This window comes from Drosophila eugracilis, unplaced genomic scaffold, assembly GCF_018153835.1.
Source record: "Drosophila eugracilis isolate 14026-0451.02 unplaced genomic scaffold, ASM1815383v1 contig_952, whole genome shotgun sequence".
NCBI lineage: Eukaryota > Metazoa > Arthropoda > Insecta > Diptera > Drosophilidae > Drosophila > Drosophila eugracilis.
The window spans coordinates 1-25,518 of NW_024573870.1; the positions used below are offsets into that span (position 1 = coordinate 1).

A 25,518-nucleotide genomic window follows, 5' to 3' on the forward strand; every position below is an offset into this window, starting at 1 on the left:
GAATTAAACATAATTAGCGCTTCATTAAAAACAACAGCAATAGCTTAAATATTTTTTAATTGCTCATTGAGTTTTCCACCAGATGTAATGACTTATTGAAATAAGAACAACCAATTTTTACGGATAGGATCAAAACCGTACTAAAAGGCTAAATCTTAGCACAAACTCGAACCAAGCAGGTTGGCTTTCATGCTAAGAATGTACGTAAGTTGAATGTAAGTAAAATGTAAAAACAAAACCAAGCTAATTCAACAAAATGATGAACGAATTCGAAAGAGAAATTAAAATAGGCAGAACACAAAAGTTTATTTACAGCTCAAAAATATTTAAGAACCATAAATAAAATATTTTTTTCAAAAACATCATTTTTGAGTTGATGGGAAAACGGATTTTACAAGTCCAGCAAATGAAATAAGTCCGTTAGTTAATTTCAAAAACTTGTAACTTTTTATTTAAACGGCGTTGTTTTGTTTGTCATTATTTTTCATACATTTTTCGTCGTGTCACGCTTGAATATGTACAAAAAGAATACCAATGCTTAAGACGAATCTAATAATAGTTATGCACATACGTTTGTATTTATATAATTATGGATCTGCCAATTCTCGATTTGTACAATTCGATTTACACATAGTTGTAGAACATTTGGGGTTTTAGGTAAATATATTTACAGCTAGATATTAGACATAGTTTTAGGGATCTGCTCCTCAGCTAGATGTTAGACATAGTTTTAAAGGACCTCTTCGCCTTCTTCATTAGGAAAATTGTTTGTAGAAATTGTTTTCATATAGTTAGGGTTCTTCTTCCTTGATAGATATACCATGTGGCGTAATTGCTGCGGTTGCTGCTGTTGTTGTGGGAAAGAGCTTAGAGGTTAGGGTCTTCTTTAGCTCCAGAATGGGTTGCGAGTCTTCTTCCTCCTGATCTCTGCTGGACGATGTTGCTGCCGTGTCAGCTGCTGATGCTGCTGCCGTGGCATTGTCCGCTTCCTCTTGCGAGGATGTGGGCGTGTCACGGGACGAGGAACATGAACTGGCCGCCGATGTTGCTGTTGACTGATGTTGTTGTTGCTGCAGCTGGTCATGTTGCTGCTGTTGCTGTTGCTGCTGCTGTGTGACCTTTGCCCATAAAGCTGCGTATCTCCTCGAAGTAGGACTCTTCTGTGGGGTTTTCGCAAAATCTGCGTATGCAGTGCATCCTTTCGCTAACCCCGGACAAGGCACTTAAGGACACAGCATCTGATTCGTGCTTCTTGAGGTGCCTGTCCAGATTTGTCTGTTGCCCAAAACACCGCTCACAAATCTCACATTTAAAGGGTCGCTCCTTGTTGTGGATATTCCGGACATGGCGCTGCAGATTCGAGGAAATGCTAAAGGAACGTTCGCAGTATTTGCATTTGTAGGGCTGTTCACCCGTGTGGGTTCTCAGATGCCGCGTCAAGTTTGCCGATCTCGGAAAGACTTTGCCACAAAACTTGCAGGTATAGCGATCCTTATTGCGTTGCGGCAGATTAGGGCGTTGCATTGCCACCAGTGGCGGCGTTTCTGGCCTTATTTTTCCTTCGGGTCTGATAGTCTTGAAGCTGCGGATGTGGCAGGACCGGTAAAAGCTTGGGATTCGGATGCGGCAGCTCCAGTTGCAACTGTTCGGTAGGAGGCGGCCAAGTTAGTTCACATTTCTTCAGCGGATGCCTGAAGGGAAAGTCCGATCCCGTGGGACTACTGGAGGCCGCCGGACTGGTAACCTTGCCGGGTAAAACCCCTGCGAACACATTACGATACTGCAAGGGCAAGTTCTTGGTCATGGCTTCTAGGAGTGTGGGATGCACGGCGGGAATCGAACATTGCGGTGGTGTTAATGGCGGTGCGGTGATGGGTCCTCCCCCTCCTCCTCCTCCTCCCGCGCCACCCTCTCTTAAGGCCCTTCAACATTTTCCGGCTCATATCGAAACCCAAATCAGCCAGCGAAGCAGCTATATGGTTATTATTCAACTCCTTTTCCTTCTGCTGAGCCACTGCCAGTTCACTGGCGAACATTATTAGGTTACTGTTCTCATCCTCCAGGGGTCCTTGATCGGCCAAGTCTGTCTTTCTCTTGTGGGCCAATCGTAGATCCAAGGGCTGATCGAAACTGCTTCTTCTCTTCCCCTTAGCGTGGTGATTTAACGTCTGATGTTGCTGGTGGGAGTGTTGATGTTGCTGCTGCGACTGTTGATGATGTTGCAGACGTCCGATTGTCGTTGTTGTTGTCGTCGTCGGCGAGGACGACGATGATGACGAGGAAGTTGCCGCCGCCGAGGAGGCCAGATCATAAGGTACATGTGATATATACGATGTGGGTATTAATCCTAAGGCAGGGTATACGCAGCCCTGTTTCGGGCTAGGAAGCATCTTTCTTGGTGAGTGGTCCTTCTCTCTCATAACTCTCATAAGTCGCTCACGGGCCGTAACCGAGTTTTTCCTAAGTTTTCCTGTGCTTTTCTTTTTGATTGATTGATTGGCGGTTGGATTGATTGTCCAGGCTGTTGGTTGTAGGTTCTATGCTCGCTTTTGCTATCCAAAGCATCGGCTGATGATGACGCTCTGATTCTGATTCAAATTTGCCTTCGTTTTAAAGTTGTTATGTACCTAAAAAAGAAGATTAATTATAATTTTTATTGTTATAAAAAACTCTAAATTTAGGGTTTTTATTGCAAATACTAAAAAGTTGTGTTTACTTAGACTTAAAATGAAGGCAAGTGCCTTACGCCCATTTACCGAAATCCAGACCTTTGTCAAATAAACCCAGTTCCTGGGTGCGTCACAGAGTTCGAGTTTTTGCAGCTGTGCGAGATCGGTTTATATGTTCTAGACGAGTATGTCAGCGGTAATTCCACCTACGTCACAATGGGCCTGTCCTGTATGTACCTACCAAACTAATAATAGTACTGTGCCAACTGTTCGGCAACCCAAAGAACATCTTTTTCAAACGTTATTTTAGTTATTTTCGTAAAATTGTTGTTCTCTTTTAGATTCTTTTGCGGCAATGCCAAAAAAACATAGAAAAGTAAGGGGGCCTCCGAAATGTTTAAACAATTGTTCTATTGTCTGTTGTTTTAGGGTGGAAAAATACTTGAAAACCGACAAGAAAAAGAAGTCATGAAAATTAACAAAAAACTTAACGGTATCTAGAGTGACGATTATGTAAGACAAACAGACGGGCAGACAAACATCTAAACACACACACACACACCTGAAGGGGGTTGTTGGTGGTGGGGGGCGTTTGATAGGTAGGGAAATGTGTAGGGCTAAAAGGTGGCACTGTTAGAAAATGTGTTTGAATACCTGGTCTAAACGATCCAAAGATATTCTATTAATTATTGTCATTGTTCATTATCATAAGGCATATTATTTTTGGGAAATGTTTCTCTGAATTAAAGAAGGGGGAGGGTGCAAAAACTTAAGCTCGGCTCTGGGCAGATGGCACGCTAAGAAAAGACTTAAAAGAGATCCCCAACTCCTCAACTCATCATGTGAACTAAGCTCAACAGCAACAGCAATAGCAACGAACGTTGCATATTTGCCAACTGCAACTGCAACAGCACTAGCAACAGCAACAACTTTAACAGACAACTTGCATTCAGGTGGGCGCGTTGATCTATGGAGCTCTGTTCTCCTATCTAGAACAGAATTTTTCATGAGACATTTTCGTGGGTTGCTGCTGTCGTCGCTGATGTTGCTGTTGCATTTGTGTTTGTTTCTTGTGTCGTTTTTGTTGTTGTTGTTGTTGCAGCATTTAGCGATCGTCTGGCGACAACAAATTACCTTTTGTTGTTGCTGGCTGACTGGTTGGCCGTCTTGCCAAAAAGTTAATTAGCCGCATTTGCTACCTTTGATTTGTTGTCTGCGATGTTATAGAGTCGAAAATTATTGTTACAAAATTGTAATTAGAGCTTGAGAACGAGTGGAAATATTGCTACATTTATAAATGCAACAATCAGGTGGTTTATAATGGGAGGTTCTTTGTACTCGAATAGTTTTGAGATTTTTGTAGATAAAATTACAATTGAAAGTTTGCTATTTGGTTTTTCTCTCAAGTATTTCTCTGTCCTTCGGGTTGTCAAAAGTAAATATTGTAGGCATAAAAACTAATCTGCTTGATTGATATGGGAATATTAAATATTTCAGATCAACGGAAACTAATTAAAGCAAATAAAAAGTTTAAGCTTTTAATATTTAAGGCAAACGATAGTCGTATGACAAAAGGTAATTCCTTTTACCTTCTGGTTTAATAGCTTAATAACTTAGGAAATATTTTACAAAACAATATGAGCTTTTGATGCGCGTCATATTTTCTGTTCTCATTGAATGATTTCGAAGTGAAAACCCCGATAATGAATAAATTGCAACCTGCAAGAGCCAATTAAACTCATGTTGCACCTGAAGCGTCATCACCTTTCATAAGACTTTTGCTTGTCAAAAGTAAAATCTCGTCGGCGCCCAAAAATCCCAGACCGCTCTCCACTGCCCAAAAAGAAAAAACAAGCGATATGTTTTATAATTTGTTGCAAACGTGCCAAAGTGGTTGACAATTATAGCCCACTCTTAAGCTGGACGACACTGCATCATCATCAGCGACGGCGCGATCATCGTGGCGATGATCACCTTTAAGCGGATGCCTGCGAAAGCCAAGAAGAAAATCGTAATAAAAAAAACCAATTAAAGAGTAACAAAGTTTAGGCCGAGCGACAGCGGACGACAACAACGAGAGCAATGAAGCAAACAGTTCAAGAAACGGACGGTGAAGGTACGGATACAGATTCAGATACAGGTACGAGTGCAGATGCACAGCTAAAGCCACAGATACTAATGCGAATGCGAATAAAGTCCCGCAAGCGGCGTCGCATGTTGCAAAGAAAAGTGAAATCAAAGTTGTAAAACCGCGAAAAACGCAGTCAGGCAGACAGACGATGGCGACGATGGAAAACGGCGCTCCAGATTGGCAAAAATGTCCAGCGGAGGAGATGTTGTGGCCGTTGACAATGTTGCTAGTACGGCTGCTGCAACTGCACTGAGGAAATGACCCAACAATGCCATTCCTGTGGCTAGAGTTTTTGTAATAATTTTAAGCCCAAATGTTGGAGAATTTTTCCTCAGTGTTGCACTGTAACTGAAACATAGTTATAGAGTAGGAATCCTAGGAGTAGCCCAAAATTAACTTTGTCGATTTGCAGAGGAAACCCCTGTCATCAGCAGCGGCATGATGATTATTAAATGCTAGCCGCATTATTATCATTATAATCATGACAATCATTCGATGCAGTCGCGCTTCAGCAGCGGCAATAGCAATAGCTAAAAGCATTATCAAGCGCAACTAAACCACAACCAAATCTAAGACTAAGACTTGGCTAAAAGGAAAACCAAGCCAAAGCCGGCGACACACAATGAAAAACGAGAGTAAAAATCTCCAAAGCAAGCCGCTCACTGAAATGGAAAATTAAACCTTGTTACATCAGTCAAAGCAGCAAAAGCAGCAGCAGCAGCATCAGCATCTTGCAACTTGCAATGCGGCGACAACAAATATTCGCTGCCAGGATCGCGGCGTGTGTATGTGTAAAACACACAAACATTCATACAGACTCTCTAACGAGGCAATGGCAACCTGATACCAAAAGCGTCACAACAAACATCCAACGACCAACAAACAGAAAAGGAAAGAGACAGACACGCACGGGCAATAAAGCTAATGCGAAATGCTTCAGATAGAAGAGATTAATACCCAAGATCATTCACAAGATCAGTGGAATCTTTTATTGGTTGATTGAATACTTTTACGAATTCAAGGAATTCCAAATTTTCTGAACTCAATAGCAATAATATCAACATAAACGTAGATTAATTAATGATTTTATTATTTTTTGATTTATTTATGGAATCCTTGATACAGCAATGCTTCTATTACCAGCCATAAATTATATTTGTATAGAAATAAACTTCCTTTTTTTATAAATATGTTTCATAGAAATCCTTTTATATACATATAATAAGTATTTTTAATTAATGAAGTTGAAACTCATAAGGACTATGAAGTATTAGATAATTTTTGGCAAATTTACAGTGGAAATTTGAAAATTTTTCCATTTGAAACTCGTAAAATCCCCTGCTGAGCCTGCTCTCTAACCCGGGTATAAATGATGGCCTGTCAGGAACAGTGCTCCTCACTCGAAAACCCCTAAGATGTCCGAGTTGCTGTGGCGGACTATGCAACTCATCAACGAGAGCAACTTCTGCGGCAGCAACATGCAACAGCAGCTCCCAGATGTTGCAGTCGTTGCCATGGATGCGTTTTTGGGGAGTCAGCAAATGATGACGATGGCGATAATGATGATGATGCTGGAGCTGGAGCTGGAGCTGGGACTTTAGCGCAATCTGTACCACTTTTTCCCTCGCTGGACACAACAAGTGCAGCAGCATCAGCAGGTACAGCAGCAGCAGCGACAGTTGCAACAGAGAGCAAACACATCTCCAAATCACGTCTTGGCTAGCGTTGTTGTGGTCGTCGCAGTCGTCGTCCATCGTCGTTACATATCTGGTTGTCTAGATTGGCTGCAACTCGTCGTCAGGTGAAATAAAAAGTGAGAGTGACATCGGAAATTGTTTCAATTTTCCAAACGAAACCAACAAACTAGCAGCTAGCTAAAAGTTGCCGCAATTGCAATTGCCATCGTCATCGGCAACTTGAACAGCGAGCAAGCCAGCCAGCCAGCCGGTCGGTCGTTGGTCCGCCGAATGAATGAATGTCGAAAAGTGTATCGAAAACAATTTTTCTACGTATGCCAGCAAGTGCTTTCCCAATGCTCCAAAAAATCGAGGGGAAAATGAAGATAGAAAAAAAAAAAAAGAAGGAAAAATTAAAACACAGACCAGTTGGCTGCCTCGCCGCTGGCTGACTGCATCCTGTTGTTTGTTATAGTTTGCGATGTTTTATTTCTTACTTTATCTTTATATAACTAGCACACATGCAGACGAGCAACCAGTTAACTCAACTCTGGCTAAATGCTCAGCCTAAATAATTGAGATTTTCTTCTGTTTTTTTTTGTTTTTGGTTAAGGTGCAAAAATAAGTTTAGTTTTAAGCTAGTCTTGGGCAATTATTTGTGTCCCTGTAAGCTCTGGGGTCTCCTATTCGCACTGGATCATTTGTAAATGACGGACAAACGGAAACACTGGAAGCCATAAATTGGTGTTTTGCTGGTCCGCGGACTTTGGATTTTTATTGCCAGTGAGCTGGGCAAATGTTTGGAATGCATGAAATACAGCTCAATTGAATTTCGGAGGTGCCAGTTAAGAGCCCAGAGATAATCAATGGCCGCACTTGGTAATTATCGGTGGCCAGGATTGATTTATATTGCGATTTTCCTGGGCTGAATATTTGCCACGGCTTCAGGCTTCGTTTTTCCGATGATTCGGCTGCGATAAAGTTATTTTCAATATTCCATCTTAGTTAGACTATAAAATAAAGTACTTTCAAAATTTCGAATGATTGTCTTTGAAATGGAATCTGTTTTATGTATTGCGCTTTATATGGCTTTACAATGGCCTTAAAACCAAAAATAAATTGAACGATGTATAGAGGTTTGCTTGGTCGAAATCACAATATTTATTACTTTTATTTATGGGAAAAGCTAATTTTGTTTTAAGTGTTGGGACATAAATTTGAAGAGGAAACTGTTTTTTATTCATTTACAACCGAAATTGGTTTTAGTTTAATTTTATTATTTGTGAAACATTTTAGGATTTGCTTACAATTTTATACAAAAATTTAATGTAAAAGCCAAGGTTTAGAAGATTCCGAGTTGCCTTTTACGCCTTGCCCCTGAGGAAACCTCCTCATTTAATTGAAAGTCAGCAAAGTGAGTTAATGCAGCCAAAACCCCTTTTGGCCAGATGTGCATCCGTATATCAGGCGAGCACCAAACGCGACATCCACCCACCCGAACAGCGAAACAGGCGAACATCCAACCACCGGCCAAAAGAGTGAATGGCGAAATTTTTGAAAGTGCCTATATGACCAGGCTAACGGACAACGGACCCCGAAAAAAAAATGAAAAAAATAAAACAAATAAAAACACAGTACAAACACTCATCCAGGCAAGGTATTCAAATATTTAATTGAAAAAGCAGCCACGAAATAATGCCACATTTCACGACTTTATCGATCGAAACGCCGCCGAGTGGAGCAGTTCACAAATCAGGCGAAATAAAATTAAATAAGAGCGAGGGTTGGGGAAAATAAACTGCTCCATTTGATTGCCTAAACGTTTTCAACAGCTCAGCATTTTTGATGCAATTAATTAGATTTTTATTTCTTCATCCAGCCAGCTGGCAAAGTGCCTGTGTGGGTATATGGTATAAATATGTGTGTTTGTACCTACATATATCCATGTGAGCCATTTGATTTCGATTTATTACCACACACTCGAGCCGGGGCAAATGATACAATTATTTATAAGCCAAACATTTGCAGACACATCCAAGCCAGTCAAGCTTGTTCTAGTTGAAAGCGATAGCCAAACTGCAACTCCTCCTTGGCCAGTTTTATGCTAACGTTTTTTTCTTTTTCGTTTGTCATATAAGCTCTATTAAAACCATCGAAATAGAAGCAGCAGCAGCAGCAGCCCAGGGGCCAAAGAAAGAAGCAAAAAAAAAAAATTGAAAAGAAACCATATCAACATTCACATCATAAGTAAACCAGTTTGCACCTGAGAGAGGAAGAAGAAAGTTGTCTTGGCCATTTTTGTGTGTTTGCACTGCGCTGCCCCAAGACTCTGTATTTTTTTTTTATAACTCTATATATATGTTGCAATTTATACCTATATATATATACTCGAAGGAGCCTCCGATCTAGCGGGCGTTGGAACAATGGAGCTAAGACCAAAAAAAAAAAAAATATATATAAATAGGAAACCTAACTGTAACATGGCAGGCAACGAGCTCCTTTTTTTTTGGTCATAAGCATGAAATATTGCGCACATCCAAAGTGTCCACATGTCGGAGCGATCCGCTGCAGGCCTAATTATATTGCCGCCGATCCGACCCGGATCCGATCCGATCCAAGTGGAGCTTGAGCCTCAACCTATCATTGCCTGACACATGCTACCGTTCAAACACGTGCGCCCCGACACAAAACAACAAACACAAAACACCAACCAACAAACACCAAACAACAACAGCAGCAGCTACAACAACAACAACAACTGGCAACAGTCAACAACAACGACAACCAGTGGCAGGCACAACAATAACAAAAACAGTAGCCAGGCCAAGAGAATGAAGGTGGATTCCACGGAGGATGGACGAAGATGGAATACACTAGGAGGGTGTTTTTTTAAATATGTTAACTTTTATATTAAAAATCTATCACACGCAGATCCTTATAAAAGGAAATCTAATAACTCCACGAACTATTGTCACTCTTTGGTCAAAGTTAATCTATCTTTGTATACTCGTGAAGAAGATTTAGTATTTCTTTTTAATTAAAGCTTAAAATTGTAGAATCAATATTTATATCTTTAAAAAAAAAACAGAGTTTTGACCTAACAATATTTATAAGTTGTTTTGCTTTGCAACCGCAATCATTATCAAAGCATCTTAATATGCATACGAGCATCCACTTCACTCTCTCCAAGGAAGTGTATCATCAGTAGCCATGGCAGCAGCCCCTCTAACAACAGTACCAATCAAAGAGCAAATACCGATCTGGCTTTGGCTTTTGCCGGCCTAAAGTGAAAGTGCTCCAATTGCCGCAGATGCAGCCAACGATGCTGGGGACTGGACCCTGGCTTCATCTGCGGATGCGGCCAAGTGCCTTGACTCCTCCTCGATTTTCAGTCGCTGCACACTTGCTGACAAGTTGTTTGTGTCCAAGCTGCACCCTCCTCCAGGCCACGCCACCCAGTCGACTAACCACCCATCCATCCATCCATCTCATCACCCAACCCCACTGTATTTATGCACATAGCAAAATTAGACATTAAAATGGGAATAATAAGAAGAAAATAAACCATGTTCCATCATAAAAACGATGTTTTTGTGCAGGCATCAAGGTCACACTAGAATTTAAGCGACAGGTTATAATATGATTTAACTTAAGTAAGTTTGATTATATTCGCTCAGTGCATGGCACATTGCGGAATAATTGCCATGACTGGAAGCTTCAAGTGCGCCGCTATTAGCTTGCTGGCAATCACAATTGACGGCTCCAGTGTTGGTCAGGTGCCCGAAGACCGACCTGAGCCTCAAGATTTCTGCTCGTGAGCAAAATGGGATTTCCTTCCGGTCAGCACAAAAAATAAGAAAAACAAAACTCGAACGGCGATTGTTTAATTGGTGAGCGTGAGTGTTGCAGTTGCAAGATGCAAAGAAGCTGGTTATCATACGAAATTGCATACATTAGGGCGCATTAAGTTGTAATCGATGGAGAGGTTTATGATTGGATATTAAGTGATTTGGTTCGCCCCATGGCAGAATATTCCAATTTGCATGTAATTTTATTCAATAAGAAGCGATTTACTGGTATTTGCATACATCAACTAAGTTATTTCCTCAAGGTAGCTAACAAGTTGTTGAAAAGGAAGAGACTTTATGGTATTCCGAGATTTATTTAACATCAATTGCTTAGTTAATAAGATTTTCTTGACACGATTTACTTTTCCTATACGTTGAATGGTTCCAGCTTTCAAGTTTCAAGTCCCTTACCTTAATTTTTTCATTTTGCAATATTAACTATTTATTTCCTCTGCCTGATAAAATTCCATACCATCTTTCTTTGCTCTTAAATCAAACCGGAAACCACATATCTTCAGCAAAACCACCATCAAATCGTTTAAAATTTGCTCAAGTATCGTCAAGGGCGAGGTAGCAAAATCAGGGCTTAATTCATTCCACCAACCCATCATCTGCTTAAAGAAACTCCCCTCTTTACAGTAACCGCAAACGAGGCACTTCCATGTCAACCCACAATTCAGATCGTGCCACACACTCCACAAAAAAGAGCCAAAAACCCAACCACGCGAATTCTTCCGAAATTGCCCACAAACTAGCCCACTTAGGATCTGACAATGGAACCACATCTTCTATGGCTCGTACTCGTATGCCGATATCTAGAGCGTAAGTCGCCGTTCATCAAAGGTAAAAATTCACAAAGTTAGGAGCTGGCTATATAGTACACCTGCTGTCTGTGCGGAATGGGTTCCCATATATCATCGTCTGTTAAACAATATGCCAAAAGCTAAATGCGATACAATTATCAGAGGCCGAGATATACGTTTATTTTTTTTTTGCTGTAATTTTTTGCGATCTTTTTTTGTCGTCTCGAAAAATGCGAATTTTCACACACATGCGATGGGCGGCGGTGGGGGGAGAGGGTGTTTAAGATTCAATGTGATGTGATTACATATTATGTGCAGTTGTTGTTGTTGTTATTGTTAGTGTTGCCTTTTGTCTGCCGAGTTTTATGGTCCAAGGTTAAATGCTTTGAAAATGAAGCTGAAAAGCAAGAAAAAAGCCGAGAAAGAAGGCAGAAAGACACAAAACTTGGTGACTTTTGTCTGAGATTTTTGAGATCATTTTTTTTCTTCTTTTTTTTTTGGGCAAATGGCGGCGGAGGGGTGGTTCATTTGATTTGCAGTGAATATTAAAGCAATTTGTGGGATTATTTCCTATTGTAATCAATGCGTCGCTCCGGTTGTGTTTACTCATCATCTAAACAACGTCTCCAAAAATTGTTATTATTTCTGTCTGAAGCACCAACGATTTTTTTTCTTAAATCATTTTTGGTCAACTCATTTTCAAGTACAAGTTACGCTTCTCCGAAAATAATGCACTTTTGCCCTTAGGCTGGAATTTCTTGTGACTGATCTGAAAGGCATGAAAATTGCCCCCATTTAGTTGGGATATTTCTATAACAGAAATTCCATTTCTTAGCTATTTCTTAGCCTCAGAATGGTTATTTAGAAATCTCTGGCCTATTAGTCCCACTTCTTCTTTTACCTTACACCTCTTTTTTATTACCAACTCACACACACACACACACACACTGGGCCACAATTAATTAAAGCTCTCATTGCATTCAAGGTTATCTTTGGAAGCGCTATGTTGTTCAGTTGGTTAATTTACAGCTTTAAATTAGTGTAGTTTACTTTCAAAACACTTTACTTTTGCTTTCAAAATATGCGTTGCTGTTGTTGCAAATGGGTGGGGTAATCATTAAGTTGTTTAAGTAGATTTTCTGCGCTGTTAAGGTTTTGATCTCGACAAAATGCTCCGTTCATACACATATATATAGTATATATATAAATGGTGTCTAGAGAAAGAGAATTAGTGCCGCCGAGTTGCAGAAGCCCGATGAGATGGCAGCTAGATAGGATCGATGATTGGCAGCTTGGCTCCATCGAAAGGTGTGGCCAGGGCATTGTGATTGATCTCGAACACATTTAGAATGTGATTTAAATTGATGATCTGATCTCATCGGAGGCTCTTGTTAGGGCTTTGTTAGTGCAATTTGAAGGTGGGTTACGCGTAATAAAAGGAGTTGGTAGGTGATTAGGTAATCAAGAAATTAAGTATTTGCAGTAAAATGGAATTTAAGAGTGTTTTCTTGAGAAACTTAGGGTTGATACTCAATTACTTAGAGTAAACTAACTATGAAGGGAACACACATTTTATAAAATCGATTCTCATCCTATATACACATTTATTTTCTCATTTAGTCAACTTTGCTCGAGGTGATCATTTTCTCGACCTTTCTCTGTTCCCAACAGCTGCCTTTTAGACCAGCTCAAACTCGATAGTTCACTATCTCCCCCGTATATGCATATATTATAAGTACTAATAGCATATCTGGAGCTATTTAGCATTCGACGCTTGTATTTGTTTTTATTTTTGCCGAGGCGATCCATTTAAGCTTTGGCTGACTGTCGCTCCAATTAAAATACAACTCATCTCCTGGGCCGCATTTGCAAATTGTTGCATTGCAAATTGCGCCTTACATAAGTCAGGGCGAGGCATCTATATAAAACTCTGTTATTGAGTTGTCTACGGTCTTGGTTTTGGTCGCCAATCTTTTACTGCACAGAGAAAAAAGCAGATCATATTTAGCTTTAAGTAAAAAGTTATATAAAATTAGTTTTCACATTTGCACATCATTACTTTGTCGACTTCAACTATAATAACAATATAGAAATTAGCTTTTCGTTTCTTACTTCACTTTGGTATATTATATTAAAATCCTTTTTTTGCCAATCTTTTTTTAGTCGTTTTGACCCCAGATCTTTACCTGCATTTTCCCTGCGATTTTCCTTGGCTTTTCATTTAATCGATTTGCGTATTACGGGCAGCGGTAATGGCTCGACAAACTTTCATTGTCCCCGCCACTTTTCCCTCCGATTTGAATGTGGATTAAGTGTATTCCGAGCCAAGACTTTGTATAGCCTAAAGTGATTTGTTTTTCAGATTGCGCCGCTCTGCGGTCGTCATCGAAAAGCCAACGAAAATAGAGTTTAAATTGAAAAATCCACGTAGAGTACAGATAGACACTAAGAGAGGGAGAGGGCCATAGTTGGCTAAAAAGAGAGGGGGCGCTTAAATCAGCGCACATTCCGTCCGCAGCAAAATGTGTAACGCAATCAAAGCCATCGCTTCCGGTTTAAGGCGCAATTAACTGCCTTGGATTACGCTCTTGCCAGTGGGCAACCCCTCCTCCTTGATACCCATTGCAATTGGCGGTTGGGGCTTTGTAGACCCGACTTCTCTATATATAGAGTCATGGTCATCATTTCGCAGATTATCTCTGAAACATTTCATTTCACTCGATTTACTTCCTTTCGGGCCAACTGTGCCTCAGACTTTTCTGCTCACTCTTTAATTGGCATTTTAGTTGCCGTAAACAAATTTTCAGTGCCTTCGAACAAACGATCAAATGTCATAATTTCTTCTTGCCACCTCATAAAAATGGCCAGTTATTTGAAAGTTTTTCACGGTGTTTAACAATGCTCGGTTTATGGTAATTTTGTTACCATTTTCCCGGCTTTAATCATTTCGCACATCCGATTGAGGATGTTTCCATTGAAGGTTATGGGTAATGGTAATAGTCTTTCAGAATTAATGATGTTTTATGAATTTTCTCTTGGCGTAAACTTAGTTTAAAGGCCCAGAGACCTTTCTTCTAGTAAAGTATCTTCTTGAAAACAAAAGACTAATTAAAAATTAATTGAATTTCCTTAAAGCCCCTTGACTAAACGACTAACAATATTAGTAATAATAGGAAATAGATGAATGGATCTATTCACACAATCTAAATTGGACCTCGCCTTTTGAGAACTTCATTGAACTGTCCGCAGAGCATTCGATTCGTCACTTCTTCGCTTTATTTCGTGTTCTTCGCCTAATGATCTCTTTGCAGCCGCGACTTCATTACTGGGGCTCTGGAACAGGGACTGGCTCTATCAACCTGTCTGGCTTTTGGCCACTCACTAACCTCCAAACGTTTAATTAATGATCTGTTGTTTCTGTTTCGGGCGCTTCTTTTACGCCCATCTGCCACCGCACTCCCTACTAACGAAAGGGGAAAGGGGGAAAAAAAACTCCAACCGACCGACCATCGACTTGTATTTAAAATTAAATTAACCTGCTTAATTTGCCCCCACCCCTGGTAACTCCTCCTCCTCTGCACGAGACGCGCCCAAAACATTCACTCCAAAACGGGGGGCAACGAAAAATCGAAAGGCGCTACTAATCGCCTCAATGCCTATGGATTCAATGTATCTGCATCTGGCGGATACATTCGGCCGATTTTCGTGCATTTAACGCATAAACGCTTTTTTTTTTGGACAGTTTTATTCCGTTTCGGGGGATTATCATTATCGCCGCAGCTACCCTTTCGCCCTTCACCATTTCGATTCGATTTTGATCGCTCAATTAGCGTAAAAGTAACATGTCAAACCTATTAATCACTTTCGAAAAAACACAACACTCTTCTTTTGGCTAAGAAAACAATCGAATTTATAGAAAATACATTCCATACTCTTTCGGTGGGCCAATAGTGCGTGAATTTAGGCGTAGCCAAAAGGGAAAAATTATATAATTTATTTTTTCTTTTGATTGCCAAATTAAAAAGTGTGGCTGTCTGTGTCTTTGTGTATGTTGTGTGTGTGTGTGTTACTGGACAACTCTATTTCGCTTGCCTCGTCTTTTTGGCCTGGCTAAATCTTAATGCCGCCGAACGAAATCGCTGCGTCATTACTCGAACTTCAATTTCATTCATTCATCAATTACAATACAAGAAAAATACAGTTTCGAGCGGTGGAAGCCTTGAATCTTTCGGATACGTGTCGTTGTTGCTCTGCGGATCGAGATACAAAAATACAAAACTAAAATTCATCTATCAATTTTGTTGTTTGTGGTAAATTGTTCCTCAGTTGACATTAAGTCTAATATTTGTTGATCCTGTGATGGTGCTTATTGTAATCAATTAAATTAAGCTGTAGTGGTTCATTAGAGTTTAGGAAATCATTTACTATGTTTAATGGTTCTAAGTTTGGTATATTCTTGGGATATTATAGATCTATAAGTTAAGGAATATTTCTCAGTTAAAGATTTAGTAAGTAAGTAGGGACAAAGCTTCTTCAGAAAGTAAAACTTTCTTTCGTGTTTGCAATTTTTATTGAGATTCCTCATTTGCCTAAAGAAAACTAACATATAGCTCATTCTGATTTATAGAAATATAGTTTTTTTAGTCTGAGTATCCTAACCTGTTGTATACTGTTGTATAACTTTTTTACTTATTTATCTTAAGCATAAATTGAAGTCTTCCTTTAGTTTTGTTGCCCTTTTCAATATCGTAAACTATATCTTCATACTTACATGCTTGATTTTTCTGATCGCTTTGGTAGCATCAATTTGCCAGCCTCTTCTAGTTTATTGAGCAGCTTTGCTCTAATTGCACAACTCGTTGTTGTGGCTGCTCTAGTCGTTGCCTTTGCTGTTGTTGGTATAAAATCCGCACGGATATCCGTTGGCCGCTGGCAGGAAGAAATCACCATTTGAGCACCGTTTGGCTATTGCAGCGTTTTTTTTCCCCCTCTCTCGGCTTTACGGATGTTGATAACTCGTCTGGCATTGGCTGCTGCTATACAAATTTGATCTTCTGGTGGTTATAGTTGTTGCTTCAGCTGGCTGTTGTTGGTTTAGAGCGTAAGTCATCCTGTGATCGGGCCAAGATATAAGATATATTGCATATATCCAGCTAAGATACCCGACGGCGCGTGGGAATTTCAGTTGCGGTTGTATTTTTCAAAGTCTTTAGACAGTTTATAGTATTTTTAAAGGTTTTTTCTTGGGTAATTTTTTAACCTTAAGAATGTTATTTTGGTTTTTATTGCAGGAAAAAGGCTTTGTACAATTTCTTATAAATATTGTCTAGCTGGCAATATTTAGTTTATTATTAAAAGATTAAATGTATTTAATAAATTATTGGATTTAACACTTTTACGTTTATGCTAATTAGGAGCTTTAGTTGTACGTATATACGAGGGAAGTTGCCACTTTGAGATATATATTTTACTGATATTTTTACACTTTTTACAATCACTCGGTCTGGGTAGCGTGGTCTGATTTATGATACAAGTTGTGTGGTATTACTTTTTTTTTTTTAATATATATATTTCTCTATTTAATTAAGTTTAATTGGCGAGCTGTTCTCCCCGGAGTTGACATCGATCCCCGGCCAAGCCGCTTCGATCCAATCCAATCTCTCCACACTTCCCAGTCGTTTCAGTTTCCTCTCGACGATCGCTCCGGACCGGGCTATAATCTTTTCAATTTTATAATTTCATTATGGATTGTCTGTTTAATGTCTGCCCATAATCATCAGCCTGTACACATGTCTCAGTGGCATTTGTTGTTGATTTCCGTGCTGCTCGGATCACTTTGCATTTACGCGCTGTCACAATTTGCATTAATTGGATCTAAGCGGGTAGTTATCATTGATTTAGCACCGATCTCTGGTATATATAGGCCATAGATATGCATTTCTCTGTGTGAGTGTTTTAATATCACATCATCTACGGGGCGTAGTCCATGAAGTTCCTTAGCAATTTGTGATTCGATTTGTGTAAGCATAAACTCGAATTTTTGTTACTGATTTACAACAGAGTTGGATGGATTTATTGTCTATAGAAAGATTAAAGTTAGGGGATAGTTTTTCTTTTTTTTTTTTTAGGTTTGTTTAGGATGAGGAATTCACAGAGTTAGGACTTGAATATTTTTATTTTGAATTTACACATTTTATATTTGTATATATTTTGTATATGTTTAGGATATATCCTTGCTTGATCCTCACTTCACTATAAACGATAACGCTTCATTTTGAATGTTTTACCGTTATCACCGATCGCATGGCGTTACGTCTCGACCGCTTTACGTAGTAGTGGATCTCTTCTGCTCAGCGTTACGTGCTGCTGTTTTTCCGACAAAAGCGACAACACGACCAATAGCTTTGAGACCGTCTCACGGACTGATGATAGACCCAGTCGCAGCCGCAGCTTCAGTTTTCGATTTCCTAATAACGAAAAGCTAAAAAAAAGAGCAGCAGCACAGCTCAGAAACATAACAGAAGGAAAAAAAAAAAAAACAAGCAAAATAGACGACGTCTTCGGCGAGTGTATGGGTGCTCTGAATGAATATACAACGATATAAAACCGATCCCCGATCCCCAGTGATGATTCCACACGAGACTCACAATCCACACGGCTGTGGCAGCGACGCCAACCGAGGTAGCGACGGCGGCTGAGGACGGGGCAACGATGCAATAAATCGAAGCTAATACACTTCTTTCCTAATGTAGAGCGATCCAGCGAACGTGCTCGCCACAGATACATAGATACTCTGGCCTAGACGAGTTTCGAACGGTAAATGAGGGGCCGCCAACCGAGCGATCCGCGAGATGCATCCTGCCTGGTTTTACTCAATGAAAATTCCAAAAGCGTTAGACCTGCATCCAAAAACTGGGTGGAGATCTTCCGCCCCAGCGACGAACAGAGAGCCGAGCTCACGAGCCGAGTATGAATCCAAATCCGAATATGAGCCGATCTCGCAGCTCGCTCCACTTAGGTTCCACAAACTCCAAGATACTGTATCTTAAAAAGTGAGCGTGAAGCAGTCGCCGCTGGTAGCTCGAGCGGGCCACAAGCGGAAAGCATTCTAGTAATTTGGGAAGAGAGAGGTGCACATAGAAAAACAGATTATTTTAGGTTGATATTACTAGTTATAGTTGCGGGATTAGTAGTTATCTTACGTTGTGGGAAGGAATAAAATCCTTAAATTATGTTTTATTCTTCCCTGTACCTGAATATTCTTAACTAAATAATAGGGCTTTTAAGTTATTTTATGTCTTAACATTTCTTAAATTCTGTAAAAGATCATAATGACACATAATTTTTCTCTATTTTACTAAACAAGACTACTTGATTTTGCCAAACATCCATTGCTTAGTTCTGAACCATTTTTCTATGTGCAATATCATTTGGGGAATGGGAAAGTTCAACGGGTTCTTTCACTGATCGCAGATTAACATACGGTCAGAGAAGGGTCTCTAGTCTTAAACTTGTGTGTCCTACTTGGCACGAGACTGGAATCGGGCATTTTCAATGTCCATGTCCATGTTCAAGACCATGTCATGTGCCTTCTTCTTGGCCACTTCACACAGCTGCAACTGCAGCAGCAACTGCAACTCTTGATGCTGCTGCAGTGCCTGGCTGTTGTTGGTGCTGCTGTTGTGCTTTTGCTGTTGCTGTTGCTGTTGCACGAAATCGATCAAATCAAAAATGACTTTGTGAAGTGACTAACTGCCTAACTGCCAGCTGCCGTTGCTAGTTGCTGATGTTGCTGGTGGTGCTGCCGCTTCTGCGCCTGTCTAACAGTAGCTTGGCTGCTTTGATTTTTTGGCGCAAGTCCAAGTCCAAGTCCATGGACATACAACACTTCAAAATGAAAGCACATTCCCTTGTAGAAATTTTACCGTTACAGGTACAGCGCACCCCATGCACATCAGGTCGTTTGTCCAACGTCCGATGTCCGCTGTCCATTTTCCACTGCCATCATGCTGATGATCGGCCTGGCCAACACTTGGCAGCTTTATGGCTCAGATATTTGCAAATCTCCAGGTTCCGCAGCGAGCGTCTTGAGCTGTTATTGTAGCTGTTCTCCTCTTGTTATTCTAGCTGATGATCTGCCATCATCTTCATCCCGGCAAGAGGAAGCGGCCGAGGAAGGCCGAGATCTCTTCAGCCGCGTGCCATGGTCGTTGGTTATTTATTTGAGTCAATGAGTTCACAACTATTTTTCTATTTTTCCTTAATGGCTTTTCCTTTTCCACCCGCTCCCGCTTTTCCTGCTTTCCTCGATGCCCCTGCCGCATGCATTTTCCATCCTCTCATTTTGCTTTGCTTTTTCTGGGGAAGGAAGCGCCTTGTTGTCTTCGCTTGATTGATGGTTTGATAATATGAAGTCGGTTGGGCTGTTTTTTGGCCTCTTCGGAGCAGAGGATTGTTATGATGGTCAGTGCTGCAAATGAGTTCAATTGAAGATTATCTTTTATTAATTAGCGTGGCGGGGGAATGTGGGTCAGCTTTGGAATTCAGTTGCTTGATTGGGGCATCCTTTGTCCGGTGATTGGGATTGGGTGGTGGAATGTGCAGGTGATTGACGGTGGTATGTTGTATCTTTCAGTTTGAGTGAGTGTTTGATTAGCAGAGATATGGATTAGGAGAGGAGGCTAGCAAAAAGGAGTTGTATTCACTAAAAGATATTTGGCGATCTCTCTAATTAAGAAATAAATTAAGTCTTATGTGTTACCTAATGATCTGTGATACCAAAGATCGTATAACAACTATGTTGTATGTGAAATTAAGTCCACACCTTGAATAAATACCTTAAGCTGATCTCCCCATAAGTTACTTTTTAATTGCTTAGTTTTTCAAACTAACTCCCATTGAATGTCTATTATTCGATCGATGATCGCCATGTTCGAAACCTTGTCAACACAAATCATGTTCTATGGAGTGAAGAATTTCCTGATTAACTTTGCCCGAGGAATCGGTATACCAATTGACAGCCAAGCAGGTACATAAATACCAACATATTTATAAACACCGCATAGGAACTATATATACATATAGGAAATTAGCATAAGGCCAGTCGATTCCCATAGATCAGACACGATGCCATAGAGATTATGCATAATTAAAATGTTCATATATAATAATTAGCCATAAGCGAATACACATGCAAAGTGCCGCTGTTAAATGGCTAAATAAACGTTTAGTTTATGGCTTATACCTTTTAACTAAACGAGACGACAGTAAAACAAAAATAAACAATTTTCGAAATTTATGCGAAGTGCGACAAGAAAAATAAACTGAAATAGTAGAAATAATAGAAGCGAAAATCGAGCAGCGAAATGAGCCAACCAAAAAGCAAAAACATTTAAGAGTGTTTAGGAGAGCTTTAACACCTCAGAGCCCCCATCGCTGTCCCCTGTTCGACCCCCTTTAACCCTTCAACGGCAGCTGCTGCACATAATTGGCCCGCCGCAACGGGGAAAAAAACAACAACATGAAGCGATCGTAAACAATAATTTTTCGTATACTTGTTGTGCAGGTGTGGCAGTGTGTGTGTGTGTGTGTGTGTGTATATGTGGAAGACCCGCCCGCCTTTGGCCCGCCGATGTTGTTGTTGTTGCTGCTGTTGCCGCTGGCGAGTTTTTGTTTAAACGTTTTCAAATCGCACAGCGAATGAAAACGAAAGAAAAAATGAAACACATCGAAAGTGAGCATATAACGAAGCGCTCCCCGGCAATGTTGTCGACGTATCAGAGCGCTCGTAATGCCCCGATCCGTTCCGATCCCCCATATACTCGCTACAGTACGTACTGACCCCCCTTCTCCCCGCCATCCGATCTACAATTTCCGAGAGACTTTGCATGGCCGGTCGAACGGCCGACGACCATCGCATGGCATGGGCACATCGAGCTAAGGCATCTTACACATGGCAAAAAAAATATCTTATGTATGCATAACAGCAAGAATTTGCAATATAAAAACATGAATTGTATTCAAACCTGGAAATAGGATTTTTTGACTTTTGAGTTTGTAATTCAATTCCCAGTAAAAGCGAATTCACGCTTTCAAGTGTAAAATTTTCACAATTTTTCTCAAAAATATAACTAAAGTTAAGTTCTCTCAAAAAATCCAAAATTTAGTCCACCCTTATTTTACGCCATAAATATCCGCATTTTTTCCATAGCAAGGCCAAAAATGGTAGGAATGTAATAATTCGTTGAAATTGTAATTTAATTTTTAATAAAGCTTATAATTTTTCGAAAAAAGAGCAACAATAGGACAAAAATTTGTATTTTCAAACTCATCATAGCTTTTTCCCCATGCATCCAGGTTGGCACTGTATGCCTTGGTGACCACCATCGTTGTGGGTTCCACATTGCTCTACTGGGCTTTTAAAGTGGAAAGGGGTGGAGATTCAGTTGGGTGGCTATCTGCTAGGAATTCGCAATGGAGGCGAGGAGACGAGCCGTAACGAACGTGGCTATCTTTATGGCTTCCAACACTTTTAACTTTAATGGAAACTCAACTTTACCTCTTTTAGGATATTATCGAAGTCATAATAATATTTTAAAAATATTTCGACTTTTCAACTTTAGATGACAATATATTTTTAGGGAGTTTTTCAAAAATTATAGTAAATATCTTGTGAAAGCTGAGATCATGCACACTCTGAATATTTTTAAAAGGATATTAAAAACAGATAACTTGCCCTTAAACTGAAATCAAAAAAAAAAAATAGGCAGCAGTAACTAAGGAACTATTTTTACTTCATAAACAATTCTACAAATAGTTAAAGTCTGACAAAACCATTCATAGCACGTATTATTCTATTCTTTTTGTTCAACACGAGCTATCTGTTTCTGCAGATCTGTGGCACTATTTGTGTACACAAAAACACTAGACAGACACTAGTACACGTGCAGAACAGCGAGCATTCCACAATTGGCTCATTTGCTGCGTATCCAGAGACCTTCCCCTGTTTTCCAGATACAGATACAGATACATTGAGAGCCATAGATACACAGATACAAAGGCGAACTGCGGCCGTTGTTTGTCGTCGTGTTGTCGTCGTTCGTTTCTAATTATACGATAGGAGCGCTATGAGCCATGAAACGTGCGGGGTCTGACCTTCTCGCAGAGCCTGCCTTCGAGTATATTGTATATACTCGTACATATATATATATATATATATATTGTATCTGGGCCTGGGCCAGCATCTGTATCTGTATACGAGCCTCCGAATGGATCTGGCTGCCTTATACTCGCAGGCGATTATTAAATTTTCAGCGTTTGGCCGGCCAAAAAGGCTTCTGTAGTAGCAGCTGCTATTAACTTGAGCGCTTACCTCTTACATATTTAATTATTTGGGGGCCAGGCCTTTGAATTCTTGGGCGGGCCGGGACACTTGGCCTAATGCTTTTGGCCACAGCCCAGCCCAATGACCAACCTATTGGCCTTAATATCCGATGACGAAGCCATCTTTCTTTGTATAATAAAACCTAATATGTTACATTTTGTTTTTAATGGTTTAAAATAAATTTTTTTATAATTATAAACTTTTACCTTCTCCTTTAATTTAAACATATTTTTTAGCTCTGACAATTTACCATTCAATTGCCTTCCCATCGATCCATCTTTACCCATGTCACCATTTGCCGTTCCCCCACAATCCTCCACTGAAGATTAACCAAAGTGCGCGAGACCAAAAAAAAAATCGAAATCTGATATATTTGTCTAACATCTTCGGCATTAAGCTCACCCCAGCATCAAAAAACGCTAGATTTCCGCATTAGAAACGATTTTTTAATTATTATTTTCAGACGCCTACACGCAAAACCGAAACTCGATGGCTTCGAGTGGATGCTCTGCTCAAATGTCAGGCTTATTAATACAACAGCCCCAACAGATCTCTCGACTCAAGTGCCAGGGGATTTGTGGATTGAGGTTTGAGATCGAGTTGAGGACGCTGTGCATCTTTATGTGGGAGTGCGGGCTCCATTGATGACACGTCATTTGCTGGCATAGACATAGACATCTTCGTCAAATGTGTTAAGTTGCGCTAAGAGGGAAAACAGGTCTTCCAGTTCAACGGGTCTAGAGTGTCAGTAAAATGTCATGGAAAGCCACTTAGCTGAGAGTTTTTCTTCTTAATATTTTTTCGAATTGGAAGCCTCCCAGCATCCGTTGAATGATATGTATGTGAAACAAGAAATCTAAGAGGTAGCGATCAAAACATTTGTCAATTTTCCTGCCCGGAGGTTGGTATTTGGTTTTTGGTGGTGCGATTGGTTCTTGCTCGCGGGCAATGCTCAATTATGGTTTTGATTTAAATCAGTCTACTGACCCCAAAAGTTCAGCTACGGAAATTGCAAATTTAATAATTGACTAGCTCAGAAAACTGTAAAACCCAAACCAGGGGGCTTATTAATGCGATAACCTTGGCTGATTTAATTTCTGCCGTCTGTTCGCCGGGCCTGTGATTATCCAGCAAACAGACAAAAAAAAAAAAAAAATGAGCAACTTCCATAACAACAAAAGGAAAATCAAAACTTGCACAATTTCGACACTAAACGACGATGTCTGGGCCACTCTTCGAGTGCCTCCGAGCTGCCAGTTAGTCGCATATTTAATTAAGAGATTGAGTAGCGCAAATAGTGTTGAACAATGGCCAGCACGAGTCGCATGTACACTGAGAAGAAATTACTAACTGGAATCATCGTCGGGCGTTGTTGTCTCAGAATCCAAGTTTTCGGATTCTATTGTAAAATCAGAATCAATCCACAATGCTGGATCATAGAAATCGGCATATTCCCCGAGTAATTTAAGAGATTCTTTGGTTTCTTCTTTTGGTTTCCCATCGAATTCGGATTTTTCGAAGCATTTCTCGTACATATCTCCAAGGAAGTTTTCATTCTTGGGTACAGCTCGTTTTTCATGAAACAATGCTCTGTCCGAGTTTAAGCTCAACTCGAGGGATGAGAAATGAACTCGGCGGACAAATGGTTCCGGAATGCAGGAAGCCAAGAGCCATTCCTTAACCATGATCAAACATTTCCTTTTTCCCTCCATCACCCCAAAGGCACGACGTGCTCTATCAAAATAAACTATAAAGCCGGTTATCCTTCTTCCGTGGCAAAATTTCAGTAAAAGAGTCTGGAATCCATGACCGGGCATTATATTGTACAACTTAAACTCGGTCCTTAGCACAGGGTTTTTAGATAGTAACAATTCCTCGGGAATATTATGCTCCTTCCTTGATTTTTCGTTCATTTTTAAGGTAATTTAATTTAAATCAGAATATAATGGAAAAAAATACATACAAAATATAAATATTTAAGTGTTTTAATTTTGGGTTCTAGAATTGTCGATCTGCTTGTTTAGTTTAATGTGACTGGCTTGTTATATAAGTGAGATTTATATATGGTGAAGGGTAAGGCAGTGTCTATGCTTCAAAAACTGAGATTTTTAAAGCTCGTTTTCTTCTTAAAAACAAAAGTGCCCTCTGAAATATATAAATGTTAGCTGACAAAATATTTAAACTAAAAAATAACTTTGAGTTTTTAAAGTTTATTATTATTATACAAAAGGTAGTTCCAACGAGTCAGTACAAAAAATATCTAAAACATTGAAAATTAAAAAAAAGTCGCCCTACATCAAGTTTTTTTCCGACATCTTAGAAATTGATCAAACATTTGCTAGAAACATCACAGAATCCATATCCATTTTATTTTCAAAACTTCCATTTTCAAGTCACAAACATGTCGCTGGCATTGGTGCCCCAAGCGGAACCTCAGAAGATCTACCTTGTTACCTATGAAATGAGGGTGTCGGAAGACTGCAGCGAAACTATCCGGACCATTGTGGCCCACAAAGCCACAGAGCTGATGGTATGTGGCTACATCGCTTATACGCACTGTGGCCGCAAAGTGGGCGGCGAACTGGAGGGCACTGAGGCTGTTCTTCAAGCTATGGTCGACTGGCTAGTGGCCAAGAGCCAGGAGAATGATCTAGGGGACGGGGAGAAGATCAAAAGCCAGATGACGGAGCCACGATTCTCGAAGTGGAAGCTGCAATCAGGGGCCAAATACGATGATTTCTTTTGCTGTTGAGTGCTGCCGAGAGGAGTTGATTAAAAATCGCAAATTGCATTGGCCCCAGAATATTGTTTCGAGTGCATTTTCATCTCATAAACCATAACAATCAGTGTCGGCTGCTGCCGCTGCTGCTGCTGCAGTTGGGCCATTGAACAATAGCCCGGCTGACTCGAAGCTGACTTTTCAAAGTCAAAAACGCGATTGTATCATCAGTATTTTTTCGGGGCGCGCTCTCTGCCTCTGATTTTTTCTTCTTTTTTTTGTTTTTTAT

General features: G+C 40.1%; 3 protein-coding genes across 3 annotated transcripts; 1 reads left to right on the top strand and 2 right to left on the bottom strand.

The window, feature by feature from the left end:
* Positions 1 to 430: 430 nt before the first annotated feature.
* On the bottom strand, positions 431 to 17,715 carry LOC108107079 (MDS1 and EVI1 complex locus protein EVI1-A). The gene is given in 5 exon segments (XM_017214451.2): positions 431 to 1,121; positions 1,123 to 1,515; positions 1,517 to 1,924; positions 1,926 to 2,627; positions 15,899 to 17,715. Coding segments are annotated over 4 exon segments (1,635 nt in total). The 5' UTR covers positions 2,430 to 2,627; positions 15,899 to 17,715; the 3' UTR covers positions 431 to 791.
* A 6,002-nt stretch (positions 17,716 to 23,717) lies between these two features.
* Positions 23,718 to 24,506, bottom strand: LOC108107182. The gene has a single exon (XM_017214600.2). It carries the CDS (start codon positions 24,421 to 24,423, stop codon positions 23,857 to 23,859), a length of 567 nt encoding a protein of 188 aa, XP_017070089.2. The 5' UTR covers positions 24,424 to 24,506; the 3' UTR covers positions 23,718 to 23,856.
* LOC108107183 lies at positions 24,479 to 25,313 on the top strand. The gene is made up of 2 exons (XM_017214601.2): positions 24,479 to 24,583; positions 24,904 to 25,313. Exons 1-2 carry the CDS (start codon positions 24,574 to 24,576, stop codon positions 25,260 to 25,262), a joined length of 369 nt encoding a protein of 122 aa, XP_017070090.1. The 5' UTR covers positions 24,479 to 24,573; the 3' UTR covers positions 25,263 to 25,313.
* Positions 25,314 to 25,518: the final 205 nt, after the last annotated feature.